Below are 21,186 nucleotides of genomic sequence, written 5' to 3' on the forward strand. Positions count from 1 at the left end.
TTACAGCTTTATTCTAAAATGAATAAAACATTTAAAAAATGCTCATTAATCTACACACAATACCTCATAATCACAATGCGAAAACAGGTTTGTAAAAATGTTGACAGTTGACAGTGCATGTCAGAGCAAAAAGCAAGCCATGAGGTCGAAGGAATTGTCTGTAGATTATAACAAGACATCATAAAGTGATGAAGCATTATACCTGTAGACTAAAGAGGTTTTAAAAATATATATGCATTTTAGTCCATTTAGAGAAAATAAGTTCTAGGCTATTTGAGCTGGACAGGAAATCATCATTATATGTCATAATTTATAATATTAATATCTAATAATATAGTTTTTCACCAGTCTGGCCTGGCGTGTGTCTACTGCCCATCCTAAACTAGAGAGTGAACATAAATATATCCCAATGCCAGAACAAACACAACACTCCATGTTAACCCCAGACTAAAATGTCACACACACACACACACACACACACACACACACACACACACACACAGCACACATACACCAACACACACACACACACACACACACACACACACACACACACACACACACACACACACACACACACACACACACACACACACACACACACACACACACACACACACACACACACACACACACACACACACACACACACACACAACCACACACACACAACCACACACACACAACCACACACAATGAAGTCCAGGTCCAGTGACTTTAATGAATCTACAACAACATTCGTACCTTTTGGAAAACCAAGAGGACAGTTTGTGTGTGATTATCACATGCTTAGTTTATTTGAACTTGTTCTCAATTTGAGGCACTTCAGTCTTTTCCCCAGTGAGGAACTGCCAGATGCCTCCACTGTAGTTCTCATTGCCCAGGGCGTACACGAAAACGTTGAAGGTGGGAGAGGTCTTTGCCAGAATAGGAGCCAACTGCAAACAGAAGACCAAACAGAGCAATGTCAATGTCTCAATACGAGCTCAAGAAGAAAAACAATTGTACATTTGTGTCAAACTGTACAACAAGTTTGTTAAAATACAGATATACATAGAGGGTTGAATGACTCAGTTGGTTGGAGAATGACATTTGGCACACCAGAGTTGTGAGTTTGATTCCTGAATGGGCAATACACTATACCAATATGTGTTAAATGCACATTGCTTTGGGAACCAAAGGACCATGAGTTACAGTGCATTTGGAAAATATTCAGACCCCTTGAATTTTTCCACATTTGTTACGTTACAGCTTTATTCTAAAATGAATAAAACATATAAAAAATGCTCATTAATCTACACACAATACCTCATAATCACAATGCGAAAACAGGTTTTAAAAATGTTTCAACATTTATTACAAATCCAAAACAGAAATACCTTATTTACATAAGTACTTAGACCCTTTGCTATGAGACTCGAAATTGAGCTCAGGTGCATCCTGTTTTCACTGATTATCCTTCTACAACTCGATTGGAGTCCACCTGTGGTAAATTCAATTGATTGGACATGATTTGGAAAGGCACACACCTGTCTATATAAGGTCCCACAGTTGACAGCGCATGTCAGAGCAAAAAGCAAGCCATGAGGTCGAAGGAATTGTCTGTAGATCACCGAGACAGGATTGTGTCGAAGCACAAATCTAAGGAACGGTACCAAAACATTTCTACAGCAGTGAAGGTCCCCAAGAACACAGTGGCCTCCATCATTCTTAAATTGAAGAAGTTTCGAACCACCCAGACTCTTCCTAGAGCTTGCAGCCCTGCCAAACTGAGCAATCAGGGGAAAATGGCCTTGGTCAGGGAGGTGACCAAGAACCCAATGGTCACTGACAGAGATCCAGAGTTCTTCTGTGGAGATGGGAGAACCTTCCAGAAGGACAACCATCTCTGCATCATTTTATGGATGGAAGCCACTCCTCAGTAAAAGGCACATGACAGCCCACTTGGAGTTTGCCAAAAGGCACCTAAAAATGCTCAGACCATGAGAAACAAGATTCTCTAGTCTGATAAAACCAAGATTGAACTCTTTGGCCTGAATCCTAAGCGTCACATCTGGAGGAAACCTAGAGCAAACCTGGCACCATCCTGCGGTGCGGTGGGAATGTTTTTCAGCGGCATGGACTGGGAGACTAGTCAGGATTGAGGGAAAGATGAACAGAGCAATGTGCAGAGAGATCCTTGATGAAAACCTACTCCAGAGCACTCAGGTCCTCAGACTGGGGCAACGTTTCACCTTCCAACAGGACAACAACCCTAAACACACAGCCAAGACAACGCAGGAGTGGCTTCGGAACAAGTCTCTGATTGTCCTTGAGTGGCACAGCCAGAGCCCTGACTTGAACCCGATCAAACATCTCTGGAGAGACTTGAAAATAGCTGTGCAGCGACGCTCCCCATCCAACCTGACAGAGTTTGAGAGGACCTGCAGAGAAGAATGGGAGAAACTCCCCAAATACAGGTGTGCCAAGCTTGTAGCGTCATACCCAAGAAGACTTGAGGCTGTAATTGCTGCCAAAGGTGCTTCAACTAAGTACTGAGTAAAGGGTCTGAATACTTATGTAAATGTGATATTTCATTTTATTTATTTTTTTTTATTTTTTTTGCAAACATTTCTAAAAACCTATTTTTGCTTTGTCATTATGGGGTATTGTGTGTAGATTGATGAGGGGGAAAAAACAAGTTAATATATTTCAGAATAAGACTAACATGACAAAATGTGGAAAAAGTCAAGGGGTCTGAATAATTTCTGAATGCACTGTATATAATCAAGCAGTGCGATTAATGACTACTATATTACACAGAAACCCTGAGTATTGCATTTGGTAAATGGAATAAAAGACCGTCGGCATACACAAAGTCATATGACCTTGAGAAATCTATATTAAGTTTTCTGTCAGATTAGATGCAGATTAGACAGATTAGACACATATGTGTGTGTGTTGTCCTTACCATCCTAATTTTGGGAGAGACCAAGTTGGCATTCTCAACAGCAGCGTAGAAGGCCAGGACTCCATAGGGTCCCCAGCAGAACAAAAATGTCTTCAGGGGAGTGGCAGTGTTAAACTGTAGAGAGATTGACAGTATATTACTTACAGTGCCTTCAGAAAGTATTCACATCCCCTTGACAAAATGTTGTTGTTTTACAGCCTGAATTTTAAAATGGATTAAATATATTTTTTTGTCACTGGCCTACACACAATACCCCATAATATCAAAGTGGAAATGTTTACAAATGTATTTAAAATGAAAAGCTGAAATGTCTTTAATCAATACGTATTCAACCACTTTGTTATAGCAAGCCTAAATAAGTTCATGAGTAAAAATTTGCTTAACAAGTCACATAATAAATTGCATGGACTCTCTATTTGCAATAGTGTTAACATAATGTTTTATGACTACTTCATCGCTGTACCACAAACATAGATTTATCTGTAAGGTCCCTCAGTGGAGCAGTGAATTTCAAACACAGATTCAACTACAAAAACCAGCAAGGTTTTCCAATGCCTCGCAAAGAAGGACACCTATTGATGGTTGGGTTAAAAAAAAGCAGACATTGAATATACCTTTGAGCATGGTAAAGTTATTAATTACACTTTGTGTGGTGTATCAATACACCCAGTCACTACAAAGATACAGGTTGGATGAACAACATTGTAGTTACTCCACAATACTAACCTAATAGACAGAATGAAAAGAAAGCCTGTACAGAATAAAAACATTCCAAAACATGCAAAGGGACAAAGAGAGAGCAGAGAGATGGTGAGAGAGAGGGAGAGAGAGAAGGAATTGTTACTGTTCAGCCATGAAGAGAACAAAAAAAGAAAGAAAAACATCTCGGATCATGGGGCTTACATGCATGTGACGGTCTGGTCACAAGCATGGGATAACGGCTGGGATAGAAACACAATATCTAGCTTACCATAATTTCATAATGAACTACATTCCGAGTTCAGCTCGTAAACAAAGACATCATGCACCAAAACAGGTACACAGGGAAACGTTGTTCACTGACCATTGAGTTATCCCATGTTTCATAATCATACTGCAATATACTTGGGGGTAACAGGTTTGTTTGTGTATGTGTTCTTTTTGAGTACACATGACACAAAGACTGGATTGCCATGTGTACAACCTTTGTATCCATAAAGGAATGTTAATTACATAGTTTACAGTTTTGTAGACATTTCTAGTAGAAACCCAACACTCTGTTTATCAGGGGAGTCTGAGAGGAGAGGGGCCTTTGGTTTTCCAAAATAATGATGAGGTGATGTGTGGATTTCAGGTATTGGATGTGTGTGTGTCTGTGTGTGTGTGAGAGAGACACAGAGAGAGCATGTCTGTGTGTGAGTGATGCTATTTGAAGGTTACATAACAGTAACAGTGCTGCCTTAGTGAGAAGAGCTCACGCTTTCCTGCAGCATAGTCACCTTTGTGCTCAGACTAGCGCGGTCTTAGACCTAGCTACAGCACCATGAGTAAATGTCTTATGCAACATATAAAAGGGAGAGGCAACCTGATTCAGTCCCTCCAGTCCCGCGGGACGTATTTATAGTGGCTTCCTTTACGGCACAGTGGTTGCATTTCAACCAACTCACCTAATCCCTTCTCCCGGGGGCCTTGATACTCTACACCTTACAGGGCAAAAAAGCTAAATAGATTAACATTGGCACTATAGGTATTGTGCATGTTGACAGAGGGTGTTCTTTAACTTCTACTTGCTACGCATCCCGGATCCGGGAGCACCCCCCACAGTAAAAAAGCTGACTAGCATAGCCTAGCATAGCGTCACAAGTAAATACTAGCATCTAAATATCATTAAATCACAAGTCCAAGACACCAGATGAAAGATACAGATCTTGTGAATCCAGCCATCATTTCTGATTTTTAAAATGTTTTACAGGGAAGACACAATATGTAAATCTATTAGCTAACCACGATAGCAAAAGACACAACTTTTTTTCCCCACCATTTTTATTTTCCTGCATGGGTAGCTATCACAATTTCGAAAATAAAGATATATATAGCCACTAACCAAGAACAACTTCATAAGATGACAGTCTGATAACATATTTATTGTATAGCATATGTTTTTTTAGAAAAATGTGCATATTTCAGGTATAAATCACAGTTCTACATTGCGCTGCAATCGAAATAGTGCCGAGCTGCCAGAATAATTACAGAGACCAATGTCAAATACCTAATTACTCATCTTAAAACATTTCTGAAAAATACACAGGGTACAGCAAATGAAAGCCCAACATCTTGTGAATCCAGCCAATATGTCAGATTTTTTAAGTGTTTTACAGCGAAAACACAATATAGCATTTATATTAGCACAATAGCCAGAAACACAAGCAATTTACAGCAGCACAGGTTAGCGATCGTAACAATCCAGCAAAAGATATATCATTTTGACTAACCTTGATTACTTCGTCAGATGACAGTCCTGTAACATCATATTACACAATGCATATAGGTTTCGTTCGAAAATGTGCATATTTAGCAGCACAAATCGTGGTTATACAATGTGATCAGTGGCAACAGGTCATGCATTCTGGCCGGGCGCCATCTTGGAAAGGCACTACTAATCTAATAATAAATGTAAACTTGACAAAAAAATACAGGTTGGACAGCAAATGAAAGATGCATTAGTTATTAATGCAACCGCTGAGTTAGATTTTAAGAGCTATTTATGATGTTATTCCGTATTTATGTGGAAAATGTAAACGGATTTGTCCGCCATTATTGCGGCTCTAGTCTGGCTGTAACGCACACTGTATGTCTAGTAACGTTAATTTAAAAAATCTAACTCAGCGGTTGCATTAATAACTAATGCATCTTTCATTTGCTGTCCACCTGTATTTTTTAGTCAAGTTTACGATTATTTATTGATTAGATGCCTTTCCAAGATGGCGCCGGCCAGAATGCATGACCTGTTGCACTGATCACATTGTATAACCACGATTTTGTGCTGCTAATATGCACATTTTCGAACAAAACCTATATGCATTGTGTAATATGATGTTACAGGACTGTCATCTGACGAAGTATATCAAGGTTAGTCCAAAATTATATATCTTTTGCTGTATTGTTACGATCGCTAACCTGTGCTGCTGGTAAATTGCTTGTGTTTCTGGCTATTGTGCTAAGCTAATATAATGCTATATTTGTGTTTTCGCTGTAAAACACTTAAAAAATCTGACATATTGGCTGGATTCACAAGATGTTGGGCTTTCATTTGCTGTACGCTGTGTATTTTCAGAATGTTTTACAGATGAGTAATTAGGTATTTGACGTTGGTCTCTGTAATTATTCTGGCAGCTTCGGCACTATTTCAGATTGCAGCTGCAATGTAGAACTGTGATTTATACCTGAAATATGCACATTTTTCTAAAARAACATATGCTATACAATAAATATGTTATCAGACTGTCATCTTATGAAGTTGTTTCTTGGTTAGTGGCTATTTATATCTTTATTTGGTCGAATTAGTGATGGCTACCCGATGGAGTAAAAAACTGGTGGAGTAAAAAAAGTGGTATCTTTTGCTAACGTGGTTAGCTAATAGATTTACATATTGTGTCTTCCCTGTAAAACATTTTTAAAAATCAGAAATGATGGCTGGATTCACAAGATGTGTATCTTTCATCTGGTGTCTTGGACTTGTGATTTAATGATATTTAGATGCTAGTATTTACTTGTGACGCTATGCTAGGCTATGCTAGTCAGCTTTTTTACTGTGGGGGGTGCTCCCGGATCCGGGTTTGGGAGGAATTAGAGGTTAATGGAAGCCTCTCCAACATAATCCAGGTAGAATCAGGAATTCCCCAGGGAAGCTGCCTAGGCCCCTTACTTTTTAAAATGTTTACTAACAACATGCCACTACCTTTGTGTAAAGCCAGTGTGTCTATGTATGCGGATGACTCAACACTATACACATTTTTTAAGTAACTAAATAAATTATTATTTACAATGACGGCCTACCCCGGCCAAACCCTAACGACGCTGGGCCAATTGTGTGCCGCCCTATGGAACTCCTAATCACGGCCGGTTGTGATACAGCCTGGAATCAAACCATGGTCTGTTAAGACACCTCTAGCACTGAGATGCAGTGCCTTAGACCGCTGCGCCACTCAGGAGGTACTACAGTGATTAAAATGACTGCTACACTTAACAAAGCGATGCAGTTAGTTTCAGAATGGGTGGCAAGGAATAAGTTAGTCCTAAATTAGTGACCCGATTCAGTAAACTAGGCATATGTTGCAAGTAATGACTTCGCAGGAGAGCCGTTTGAAGGTAAAAAAATGTTTTTATCAAAATGCGTTTTTTTGGCAGAAATGCTTTCTCGAACATGTGAACTGATAATGTCAAGTTAAAGTGTATTGTTCACTAGCTAACGTTAGCTGGCTGGCTCACTAGCTATTGTTATGTGTATGCTCTCCGCTTTCTGGAGGACTGAGTTTTGAAATCAGTGGAATTCGAGTATGATAGCTAATGAGATGGAGAAAGCACCAGTCTGGATTACATCTTCAAACTAAGGGCAACCATGCATGGCATCAGACAGGAGACGCATCCAACCATGATGTATACGAGTAAGATAGTCTAGCTAGCTACATTCAGATATTACACGTTTCTAATTTTGACAGAGTGGTTTAATTTCAAGTGTACTGTTAACTAGTTAACGTTAGCTGGCTGGGTCGCTAGCTAATGTTATGTGTGTGATCTTATTCTTTGTATCTCAGACACATTTGCTTGACTAGTTATAGTCATAGAACTGGTTGGTTAGCTACCTGCCAATTCATGCAGGGTAGTAACGTCATGAGTTGTGATTATGGTCCACTATGCAAGTATCCATTTCAGTACAATGTCACTGCAACTGTTGTTAGACGTACTAGCTGGTAAATTCGCTCTGGCTATCTACTCCAATTTCAGACCACGGAAAAGATAATGTAGCTTGCTACATTTTCAGATTTTACGCGTTTCTAATTTTGACAAAGTATTTATTTCAAGTTAAAGTGTACTGTTAGTTAGCTAACATTAGCTGGTTGGCTCGCTAACTAACATTATGTAATGCGTTGGGATTCATTGTTTACCTAGCTAGCTATCTAGCTACATTTCTTAACAAAAAACTAATCTTAGTTTGCCAGAGCGCAGAATAACTGCTACATTTTTTAACGCTGAACACCCATTGAATGTCTGGTGTCAGCAAACGTAATTCAAAGCGTAATTCAATTGTTGCCAGCAGCACTGTGTCATGACGTTGGCCTGGGGGTAGGTTTATAACAGTCATAAATACCTCTCCCCCCCTTTTTCCTCTCTCTACCCTACTGATGTGACATTTGAAAATCCTTTGGTTAACATAGAGATTCTGGGAACATCCGAAGGTGGTGGGAAATTAACTATATTCTGGTAATCCGACCAATTGAACATATGCGGTGGTACTTAATGAATATGATGTCAGTTCGGTTGTCATCTGAGACATTCTCATCAATGATAGGATGACATAAACTTTACAGTGGAAAGTCTGCACATTGTAGTTATCGGAGTCACATGGAATTGTTGTTCAATTTAAATGTTTGAATATAAAATTATTGGTGAAGAGATGAAATTTAATTTTAGCTGTCCAGAATCTAGAGATTTGGGTTTTCATAAGGTTAGGGCTCTGGTCAATCAGTGGCCCGCCCCTGTGAAGAGACATGGGTGATAAACCTTTTCAAACACGCCCTCCTCTCCCTTCCTATATAAAGCCTTGACGACAATATAACCTTCTGTTCCAAGTACGTGAGGTCTGTATTCTCTGCGTTAACTTCTCTGGGATATGTGGGACGCTAACGTCCCACTTGGCCAAAAGCCAGTAAAATGCAGCGCCAAATTCAAATAAATTACTATAAAAATCAAACTTTCATGAAATAAAACAAAAAGAAACCAATTAAAGCTGCACTTGTTGTGAATCCAGCCAACATGTCTGATTTCAAAAAGGATTTATGGCGAAAGCACACCAAACGATTATGTTAGGTCGATACATAGCCACAGAAAAACAGCCATTTTTCCAGCCAAAGAGAGGAGTAAGAAAAAGCAGAAATAGAGATCAAATTAATCACTAACCTTTGATGATCTTCATCAGATGACACTCATAGGACTTCATGTTACACAATACATGTATGTTTTGTTCGGTAAAGTTCATATTTATATCCAAAAATCTGAGTTTAGGCGGGACACTACTGTCTCACTTGGCCAAAAGCCAAAGCAAATGCAGAGCGCCATATTCAAATAAATTACTATAAAAATTAAACTTTCATTAACCTCTAACGAGCCTCTACCCCGATCCGGGAGCACCCCCCACCCCCCCCACACTGATTAGCATCGTTAGCATAGCGTCACAATTAAATAGTAGCATCTAAATATCATTAAATCACAAGTCCAAGCCACCTAATGAAAGATCAAATCTTGTGAATAAAGCCACCATTTCAGATTTTTAAAATGTTTTACAGGGAAGACACAATATGTAATCTATTAGCTAACCACGTTAGCAAAATACACCACTATTCTAACTCCATCAGTTTCTTACTCCTTCAGGTGCTATCACCAATTCGGCTCAACTAAGATATTGATAGCCAATAACCTATAAAAAAAACCATCAGATGACAGTCTGATAACATATTCATGGTATAGGATAGTTTTGTTAGAAAAAAGTGCATTTTCAGGTAGAAATCACAGTTTACAATTGCACCGACCACTCACAAATTGACTAGAATTACTAGATAGAGCAACGTGTATGACCAATTTACTCATCATAAAACATTTCATAAGAATAGACAAAGCATAGCAATGGAAAGACCCAGTTCTTGTGATTTCAGACCATATTTCAGATTTTCTAAGCGTTTTACAGCGAAAACACAATAAATCGATAAGTTAGCATACCACATGTGAAAATTACCAGAGCATCGATTCCCAGCAAAGAGCTATAACGTAATCACCGCCAAATATATTAATTTTTTCACTAACCTTCTCAGAATTCTTCCGATGACACTCCTGTAACATCATTTTACAATATACATATACAGTTTGTTCGAAAAGGTGCATATTTAGCCATACAAAACCGTGGTTACACAATAAAAATACTAGGAAATCAAGCCTCAATATGTCTGACGTCATCTATCAGAGTGATCTAGTTTAATTGAAAGCTAATCATATACTTGACTAAAAAATACAGGGTTGACAGCAATCGAAAGACAAATTAGTTCTTAATGCAACCGCTGATTTACATTTTTAAATTATCCTTACTTTTCAATACAGGGTTGGCCAAGTGAAGCTAACCAAACAAAATGGCGAAATATGCGTTTAAAATATTTCGACAGAAACACGATTTATCATATTAAATATTGCTTACTTTGAGCTGTTCTTCCATCAGATCTTGGGCAATGTATCCTTTCTATGTTATAAACGTCTTTTGGTCGATAGATGTCCTCTGTCCTTCGAAATGTCCCACACAACGACCGACACCCTAAAACGTGTCCAAACTTTCAGAGTGCACAACAAAAGAAATTCCTCAAAATCGCACTAAACGGATATAAATTGCTATAAAACGGTTCAAATTAAATACATTATGATGTTTTTAACAACTATAACGACTGAAAACATGACCGGAGAAATATTGCTGGTTAGAAAACGATTTGGAACGAGGCAGGTGCGACGTCCTTTACGCTTCAGGCGCACAATGAGAAAGGGGGTTCTCTGTACATTTTCGTCTTTTATAATGGCTGTGAACGTCCCATCGATTTCATTGAAAACGTGATGACGTACAGACACCCAGAGGGAGACGTAGGCAGTGTCGGTTTCTTCAAGCATTCACTGTCGCCTTTAAAACAGACCTCAGATCAGAGGTAAAAATTCTGAAATCTGAACCCTGTCATGAAAAGTGCTGTAGAAATTGTTCTGTACCACTCAGAGACAAAATTCCAACTTCTAAGAAACTAGAAGGTGTTTTCTATCCAATAATAACAATAATATGCATATTGTACGATCAAGAATTTAGCACGAGGCAGTTTAATTTGGAGACACAAATATGCTAATGCGGAACAGCACCCCCTATAGTTGCAAGAAGTTAAATCACACATGAAAGAAACCAAATTAAAGCTACACTGGTTTTCAATCCAGCCAACGTGTCAGAATTCAAATAGGCTTTTCGGCGAAAGCAAACGATGCTATTATCTGAGGATAGCACCATAGTAAACAGAGAGAGAAGCATATTTCAACCCTGCAGGCGCGACACAAAACGCAGAAATACAAATATAATTCATGCCTTACCTTTGACGAGCTTCTGTTGTTGGCACTCCAATATGTCCCATAAACATCACAAATGGTCCTTTTGTTCAATTAAGTCCGTCGATATATATCCAAAATGTCAATTTATTTGGCGCGTTTGATCCAGAAAAACACCGGTTCCAACTTGTGCAACGTGACTACAAAATATCTCAAAAGTTACCTGTAAACTTTGCCAAAACATTTCAAACCACTTTTGTAATACAACTTTAGGTATTTTTTAACATAAATAATCAATAAAATTGAAGACGGGATGATCTGTGTTCAATACAGGAGGAAAAGAAACTGTAGCTAGCTTTCTGGTCACGCGCCTCTATCTAACAGTACACTTCAAGTTACCCTCGTTCTGGATGGCGGTACTTCTTCAGTACACAAAGGAAAACACCTCAACCAATTTCTAAAGACTGTTGACATCCAGTGGAAGCTGTAGGAACTGCAAGAAGGTCCCTTAGAAATCTGTATTCCCAATGAAAATAATTGAAAAGAGAGTGACCTCAAAAACAATATCTGAATGGTTTGTCCTCAGGGTTTCGCCTGCTAAATAAGTTCTGTTATACTCACAGACATGATTCAAACAGTTTTAGAAACTTCAGAGTGTTTTCTATCCAAATCGACTAACACTATGCATATCTTATCTTCTGGGGATGAGTAGCTGGCAGTTGAATTTGGGTATGCTTTTCATCCAACGGTGAAAATGCTGCCCCCTATCCTAGAGAAGTTTTTAAGAGAGAGAGAACAGCTCACTGAACATTACTCGCCCTAGCAGAGCTGGTTAGGCTGTTATGTTATCCAGAGCGTTGGTGACTTCAACTGTGCAGTCAGATTGTCCGTTGGTAAATGCAGAGCGTTTCGCGTTCAAGGCGCATCCTGGACTGTTTGAATCATGTCTGTGAGTATAACAGAACTTATTCTGTTGACGCTAGCGTCCCACATATCCCAGAGAGTTGAATGTCTGGAAGTAACTGGCAAGTTAGTACAGAACGCTCGGATCAACCCTTAAAGAGATGGGTGGGGCTAAGGCTTAAGAGGGTGTGAACAATGCTGAATGGGTGGACACAAAGGGCTCTCCCAATAGCAGTACCAAAACATTGAAAAACAGTTATCAAAAGGGAGTTTACAAGTTGATCAACTTTCAAAGCAGAATTACTTTCCCATTGTTTCCTCAAATGCAGTGTATGATATATCACTTTGTAGCTCTGAGTCTCTACTTTTATCCGATGTAAAAAAACAGAAATTCAAACGTTGCTACATAAGACTAAATCCAGGGGGTGAGTCACATGTATCAAAAACTAAAAGCATTGCATTTGGGAAAAATCATTAACTAAACCCTAAACCTCAACTAAATCTTGTAATGAATAATATGGAAATTGAGCAAGTTGAAGTGACTAAACTGCTTGGAGTAACTCTGGATTGTAAACTGTCATTGTCAAAACATATTGATACAATAGTAGCTAAGATGGTGAGAAGTCTGTCCATAATGAAACACTACTCTTTACAGCACTTTCAACAAGGCAGGTCCTACAGGCCCTAGTTTTGTTGCACCTGAACCACTGTTCAGTCGTGTGGCCAGGTGCCACAAAGAGGGACTTAGGAAAATTGCAATCAGCTCAGAACAGGGCAGTATGGCTTGCCCTTGGATGTCCACTACCGTTCAAAAGTTTGGGATCACTTAAAAATGTCCTTGTTTCTCAAAGAAAAGCAATTTTTTTGTACATTAAAATAACATAAAATTGATCAGAAATACAATGTAGACATTTTTAATGTTGTAAATTACTATTGTAGCTGGAAACGGCAGATATTTTATGGAATATCTACATAGGCATACAGAGAACCATTATCAGCAACCATCACTCCTGTGTTCCAATGGCATGTTGTGTTAGCTAATCCAAGTTGATCATTTTAAAAGGCTAATTGATCATTAGAAAACCCTTTGGCAATTATGGTAGCACAGATAAACTGTTGTAGTGATTAAAGAAGCAATAAAACTGGCCTTCTTTAGACTAGTTGACTATCTGGAGCGTCAGCATTTGTGGGTTCGATTACAGGCTCAAAATGGATAGAAACCAACTTTCTTCTGAAACTCGTCATTATTCTTGTTCTGAGAAATGAAAGCTATTCCATGCGAGAAATTGCCAAGATACTGAAGATCTCGTACAACGCTGTGTACTACTCCCTTCACAGAACAACACAAACTGGCTCTAACCAGATGCTGGCCTTCTAAGCAGAGTTCCTCTGTCCAGTGTCTTTTGCCCATCTTAATCTTTTCTTTTTATTGGCCTATCTGAGATATGGCTTTTTCTTTGTATCTCTGCCTAGAAGGCCAGCATCCCGGAGTCACCTCTTCACTAATGACATTGAGACTGGTGTTTTGCGGGTACTATTTAATGAAGCTGCCAGTTGAGAACTTGTGAGGCGTCTGTTTCTCAAACTAGACATTCTAATGTACTTGTCCTCTTGCTCAGTTGTGCACCGGGGCCTCCCACTTCTCTTTCTATTTGTCAGGACCCGGTGTGAGAAACAGTCACTAATAGTCGGCAGAACCCAGAAGATGAGGCAGACACAGCAGTACTAGAGATGGTGGTTTAATAAAGGGAAAAAAGTCTTCAGGCAAAAAATATAAATCCACAACGTCAAAAAGTAATGCCAAGAGAAAAAATGAATATCCACCAAGCTACAAAGAAAATCCACAAAGTGGTAAGAACAGCAGGGAAAAAACAAACCTCAAAAGAATAATCAAAAACAAACAAGAACAAAACCAGAGTACCTCAGGAAAATCCAACTGGAGAAATACATGTTCACAGCATGGCTGGGTGCTAACATACAAACACTGAGCAAAGAACTGAGGAACACACAGGGTTTAAATACCAACAAGGAAATGACACACAGGTGCAAAWAATAATTAGAACAAGGGAAAAACAAAAGGTTCAAAAAGGCGCAATTGGGGCATCTAGTGACCAAAACCTGAACAAGCCTGGCCAAATCCTGACACTATTGCTTGGAGGCCAGCCACAGTTCGTCCTTTAATTAAAGGGGGAGATCATGCTGATCCTGACTGTTATAGGCCTGTTTCTAATTTACCCTGTTTATCAAAAGTGTTCGAAAAACTTGTCAATAATCAACTGACTGGCTTTCTTGATGTCTATAGTATTCTCTCTGGTATGCAATCTGGTTTCCACTCAGGTTATGGATTTGTCACTGCAACCTTAAAAGGTCCACAATGATGTCACACTTGCCCTTGATTATAAGCAATGTTGTGCTGATATTTGTATTGACTTGGTCAAAGCTTTTGATACGGTAAACCATTCCAGTCTTGTGGGCCGGCTAAGGAGTGTTGGTGTCTCTGTGGGGTCTTGGGGCTGGTTTGCTGACTACCTCTCTCAAACAGTGCAGTGTATAAAGTCAGAAAATCTGTTGTCTCAGCCACTGCCTGTCACCAAGGGAGTACCCCAAGGCTCGATCCTAGACCCCACTCTCTTCTCAATTTACATCAACAACATAGCTCAGGCAGTAGAAAGCTCTCTCATCCATTTATAGTCTTATACTCAGCTGGCCCCTCCCCGGATTTTGTGTTAAATGCTCTATAACAAAGCTTTCTTACTGTCCAGCAAGGTTTCTCTGCCCTTAACTTTGTTCTGAACACCTCCAAAACAAAGGTCATGTGGTTGGGAAAGAAGAATGCCTCTTTCCACACAGGTGTGATTAATACCTCTGAGGGTTTAGAGCTTGAGGTAGTCACCTCTTACAAGTAATTGAGAGTATGGCTAGATGGTACACTGTCCTTCTCTCAGCACATATCAAAGCTGCAAGCTAAAGTTCAATCTAGACTTGGTTTCCTCTATCGTAATCGTTCCTCTTCCACCCGCCTGCAAAACTAACCATGATTCAGATGACCATCCTACCCATGCTAGATTACAGAGACACAATTTATAGATCGGCAGGTAAGGGTGCTCTCGAGTGAATAGATTGCTTTACCATTCGGACATCAGATTTGCCACCAATCTCTCCTTTATGTTGTATTGTCTCTCTTGTCGTGATGTGTGTTTTGTCCTATTTTTTAAATATTTATCCCAGGCCCTATCCCCGCAGGAGGCCTTTTGACTTTTGGTAGGCTGTCATTGTAAATAAGAATTTGTTCTTAACTGAATTGCCTAGTAAAATAAAGGGGAAATAAAAACAGTAGCTGCTGCCTTGGCATGGGGATCCATAATAAATACAAAAAAAATACAGTATTGGAACAGGGCTTAGCCATGAATGAAAATAATAGTAGACATGCTTCTTACCCTGGGGTTTCCAGTCTTCTTGAATTTCTGGCCGATGGACTGGTAGGAGGACATGACAACAAAGGTCTGGATGGCCATGTTGAAAATGGCCATGGGGATCAGGTAGGATGCATAGTTGCTGTTTAGAAGAAAAAAGAACACAGGATGTTATGAAACAAGTGCACCTGGGGAGCAAAGATGAATGTTTTACAATACAGAAAGAGACAATACTCTACAGTGGCTGGCGAAAGTATTAACCCCGCTTCGCATTTTTCCTATCTTGTGGCTTACAACCTGGAATTAAAATAGATTTTGGGGGGGTTTGTATCATTTGATTTACACAACATGCCTACCACTTTGAAGATGCAAAATATTTTTTATTGTGAAACAAACAAGAACTATTTAACCCCTAAAGTCAATACTTTGTAGAGCCACCTTTTGCAGCAATTATTGGGGTATGTTGGGGTATGTCTCTATAAGCTTAGCACATCTAACCACTGGGATTTTTGCTCATTGTTCAAAGGCAAAACTGCTCCAGCTCCTTCAAGTTGGAAGGGTTCCGCTGGTGTACGGAATTCTTTAAGTCATACCACAGATTGTCAATTGGATTGAAGTCTGGGCTTTGACTAGGCCAATCCAAGACATTTAAATGTTTTCCCTTAAACCACTCAAGTGTTGCTTTAGCAGTTTGCTTAGCGTCATTGTCCTGCCTGAAGGTGAACTTCCATCCCAGTCTCAAATCTCTGGAAGACTGCAAAAAAAGTTTGCCTCGAGAATTTCCCTGTATTTAGTGCCATCCATCATTCCCTCAATTCTGACCAGTTTCCCAGTCCCTGCCGATGAAAAACATCCCCACAGCATGATGCTGCCACCACCATGCTTCACTATGGGGATGGTATTCTCGGTGTGATGAGAGATGTTGGGTTTGCGCCAGACGTTAGCATTTTCCTTGATGGCCAAAAAGCTCAATTTTAGTCTCATCTGACTAAATGTTTGGAGAGTCTCCCACATGCCTTTTGCAAACACCAAACGTGTTTGCTTATTTTTTTCGTTAACTTCTCACGAGTCACCATCCCGGATCCGGGAGCACCCTCATCAGTAAAAAAGCTGACTAGCATAGCCTAGCATAGCGCCACAAGTAAATACTAGCATCTAAATATCATGAAATCACAAGTCCAAGACACCAGATGAAAGATACAGATCTTGTGAATCCAGCCATCATTTCTGATTTTTAAAATGTTTTACAGGGAAGACACAATATGTATTTCTATTAGCTAACCACGATAGCAAAAGACCCAACCGCATATTTCCACCATATTTTTACTGCATGGGTAGCTATCACAAATTCGACCAAATAAAGATATAAATAGACACTAACCAAGAAACAACTTCATCAGATGACAGTCTGATAACATATTTATTGTATAGCATATGTTTTGTTCGAAAAATGTGCATATTTCAGGTATAAATCATAGTTTTACATTGCAGCCACCATCACAACTCTCACCAAAGCAACTAGAATAACTACAGAGAGCAACGTGAATTACCTAAATACTCATCATAAAACATTTATGAAAAATACAGTGTACAGCAAATGAAAGACAAACATCTTGTGAATCCAGCCAATATTTCAGATGTTTTAAGTGTTTTACAGCGAAAACACAATATAGCATTATATTAGCTTACCACAATAGCGAAAGACACAACCCATTTATCAGCAGCAAAAGTTAGCGATCGCAGAAAACCAGCAAAAGATATATAATTTTTCACTAACCTGGACAAACTTCATCACATGACAGTCCTATAACATCATATTACACAAAACATATATGGTTTGTTCGAAAATGTGCATATTTAGCGGCACAAATCGTGGTTTTACAATGTGAATAGTAGCCAAACTGCAAACAAAATGTCGGGAGAAATCTTGGAGAGGCACCTAATCTAATCAATAACTAATCATAAACTTGACTAGAAAATACAGGTTGGACAGCAAATGAAAGATACACTAGTTCTTAATGCAACCGCTGTGTTAGATTTTTTAAATTAACGTTACTACGACATACAGCTTACGTTATAACGAGACCGCGCCGAAATTAATGGCGGAATATTAGTCTAAACAATTTTGACAGAAATACGAATTAACATCATAAATTGTTCCTACTATTTGATGAGCTTCCATCAGAATCTTTTACAAGTTGTCCTTTGTCCAGAATAATCGTTGTTTGGTTGTAGAAGGTCGTCTTCAACTGTGTAATTAGCAGCAAACGTTAGCCAKGTGGCGCAGAAGTGTCCAACTCAGCATAACGCAGAACAAAGAAAATACCGAAAATCGCAATATACTGATATAACTCRGTTTAAAATAACTACATTATGATATTTTTAACACATATATCAAATTAAATCAGAGCCGGAGATATCTAACTTATAAAACGAAAGCTTTTCAGAGCGCAATGCAGACGTCCATCTTGCGTCAGGCCAGACGATGAAAAGACCAGACCTTCCGTTCCAAGAGCTCTTGTTCGGCCTCAGATCTAGCTAGACACCCCATTCCAATTCTCACTGCCTACTGACATCTAGGGGAAGGTGTATGCAGTGCATGTAGACCCATAGATTCCATGCAAATGTATAAACTGACCCTGGAACAGAGCCCTCGATTTCAGATTTCTCACTTCCTGACAGGAAGTTTGCTGCAAAATGAGGTCTGTTTTACTCACAGATATAATTCAAACGGTTTTAGAAACTAGAGAGTGTTTTCTATCCAATAGTAATAATAATATGCATATTGTACGAGCAATAATTGAGTACGAGGCAGTTTAATTTGGGAACGATTTTTTACAAAGTGAAAACAGCGCCCCCATATTGACAAAAGGCAATGGCTTTTCTTCTGGCCACTCTTCCGTAAAGCCCAGCTCTGTGGAGTGTACGGCATAAAGTGGTTCTATGGACAGATACTCCAATCTCCGCTGTGGAGCTTTGCAGCTCCTTCAGGGGTCTCTTTGTTTCCTCTCTGATTAATGTCCTGCTTGCCTGGTCCGTGAGTTTTGCTGGGTGGCCCTCTCTTGGCAGGTTTTTTGTGGTGACATATTCTTTCCATTTTTTAATAATGGATTTAATGGTGCTCCGTGGGATGTTCAAAGTTTCTGATCTTTTTTTATAACCCAACCCTGATCTGTACTTCTCCACAACTTTGTCCCTGACCTGTTTGGAGAGCTCCTTGGTCTTCATGGTGCCACTTGCTTGGTGGTGCCCCTTGCTTAGCGGTGTTGCAGACTCTGGAGCCTTTCAGAACAAGTGTAAATATACTGAGATCATGTGACAGATCATGTGACACTTAGATTGCACACAGGTGGACTTTATTTAACTAATTATGTGACTTCTGGAGGTAATTGGTTGCACCAGATGTTATTTAGGAGCTTCATCGTAAAGGGGTTGAATGTAATGCAACAAAATAGGAATAACGCCAAGGGGGATGAATACTTTTGCAAGGCACTCTATGTCTGATGAGTATCTGTAAAACCAGGTACTGTACTAAGGTTGATGTTTGGCTAGACATGGCAGGGTTGAAGGTTTTGGCAATCATGTGATGTATTTCTGATTTGTGTGTTTGTGTGTGTGTGTGTGTGTGTGTGTGCCTGTCTGTCCATCAGTCAGTCCTTTTGCAATATGTGAAGTTGTGTGTGTGTGTGTGTGTGTTACATGTCATATTACATATTTTTATGGATCCCCATTTTCTTGGGGTCCAGCAAAATTAAGGCATTTTAAAAAAACATTATAATACATTCATAACAGATTTCATAACATATTAAGTGTGTGCCCTCAGGCCCCTACCCTACTACCACATATCTACAACACAAAATCCATGTGTATGTTAATTGTGTGTTTGTATGCATGTGTCTGTGCCTATGTTGTGTTGCTTCACAATCTCCGCTGTTCCATAAGGTGCATTTTTTTACTGCTTGCATAAGTTACTTGATGTAGAATAGAGTTCCATATAGTCATGGCTCTATGTAGTACTGTGAGCGTCCCATAGTCTGTTCTGGACTTGGGGAATGTGAAGAGACCTCTGGTGGCATATCTTGTGGGGTATGCGTGGGTGTCCGAGCTGTGTCCCAGTAGTTCAAACAGACATTCAGCATGTCAATACATCTCACAAATACCAATAGTGAGGAAGTCAATCTCTCCTCCACTTTGAGCCAGGAGAGCTTGACATGCATGTCATTAATGTTAGCTCTCTGTGTACATCCAAGGGCCAGCCATGCTGCCGTGTTCTGAGCCATTTTCAATTTTCCGAAGTCCCACTTTGTGGCAGCTGACCACGCGACTGAAAAGTAGTCCAGGTGCGACAAAACTAGTGACTGAGGACCTGCCTTGTTGATAGTACTGTTAAGAATGCAGAGCAACGCTTTATTATGGACAGACTTCTCCCCATCCTAACTACTGTTGTATCAACACGTTTTGACCATGAAAGTTTACAATCCAGGGTTACTCCAAGCTGTTTAGTTTCCTCAACTTGCTCAATTACCACATTATTAATTCAGTCCCTCCAGGATTCCGCGATTCTGTGATCGCATAATTCAATGCAAAATCAACCAATCAGCGCATATATTCCAGCACTTTTAGCGCATAAAAGGTTCCAATAAAAAGCGGGTTTGTAATTTTGACGAATTACTGCACTGTTGCCGTGGAAAAGGGCTCAATTCAACCACACGTCAACAAAGTTTCCCCCCCCCTGGCCTGTCAGCGTATTCACATGCGAAGATGATGTGTGATTGTTGATGGCTGACAGGCAGTACAATGAACAGAAATTTACCAACAAAAATAACAGCTAACGACCGTGCAAATCAATTTCCAAATGTTTATGGACACTAGAAAAAGTCGACAATCAACAGTCACTTTGAATCAGCAAAGCATATGAGAATGTCAGAACAGTTACCACAGCAGCGGCAGATCACAATGACTGAAGTGGTAGCAGGAAAGACTGTGGCAAGCACTGAAAGAATCAAGGTGAGTGACGTTTTTACTCTGCTAACCTTGGCTTAACTTCACTAGGCTAGGGGCAGCATTCGGAATTTTGGATGAAATGCATGCCCAATTTAAACTGCCTGCTTCTCGGGCCCAGATAATATGATATGCATATAACTGGTAGATTTGGATAGAAAACACTCTAAAGTTTCCAAAACTGTTAAAATAGTGTCTGTGAGTATAACAAAACTAGTTTGGCAGGCGAAAACCTGAGAAAAATCCGTTCAGGAAGTAGTTTCTTTGGGGGTTTTGTAGTTTTCTATTCAATGCCATTACAGTATCCATCGACTTAGGACTCAAACTGCAGTTTCTATGCCTTCCACTAGATGTCAACAGTCTTTAGAAATAGTTTCAGGCTTGTATTCTGAAGAATGAGGGAATAAGAGCATTCGGAATGACTGGACGCTAAAGTGTCGCAGAGCTTTTTCATGCGCTCAACAGAGAGAGAGCAATTCTTGTTTACCTTAATTGTCTACGTTATTGTGCGGGTTGAAATATTATCGATTATTTAGACTAAAAACAACCTGAGGATCGAAATAAACATCGTTTGACATGTTTCTATGAACTTTACGGATACAATTA

The 21,186-nt window shown here is 39.5% G+C and overlaps 1 protein-coding gene across 2 annotated transcripts in view; it reads right to left on the reverse strand.

Moving 5' to 3' along the window:
* Positions 1–701: 701 nt before the first annotated feature.
* Positions 702–21,186, reverse strand: part of LOC111977600 (RPE-retinal G protein-coupled receptor) — a 42,969-nt gene continuing 22,484 nt past the window's right edge. Inside the window, exons 5-7 of one of the 2 annotated variants that reach the window (XM_024007104.2) lie at positions 15,604–15,721; positions 2,951–3,064; positions 702–938 (exon numbers count right to left, since the gene is read on the reverse strand). In XM_024007104.2, coding sequence (XP_023862872.1) covers positions 795–938; positions 2,951–3,064; positions 15,604–15,721 — 376 coding nt within the window. In that variant the 3' untranslated portion in view covers positions 702–794. The remainder of the gene's footprint in view (positions 939–2,950; positions 3,065–15,603; positions 15,722–21,186) is intronic. The other variant, XM_024007105.2, reaches the window with a different exon arrangement.

This window comes from Salvelinus sp. IW2-2015, linkage group LG18 (assembly GCF_002910315.2).
Source record: "Salvelinus sp. IW2-2015 linkage group LG18, ASM291031v2, whole genome shotgun sequence".
Taxonomy (NCBI): Eukaryota; Metazoa; Chordata; class Actinopteri; order Salmoniformes; family Salmonidae; genus Salvelinus; species Salvelinus sp. IW2-2015.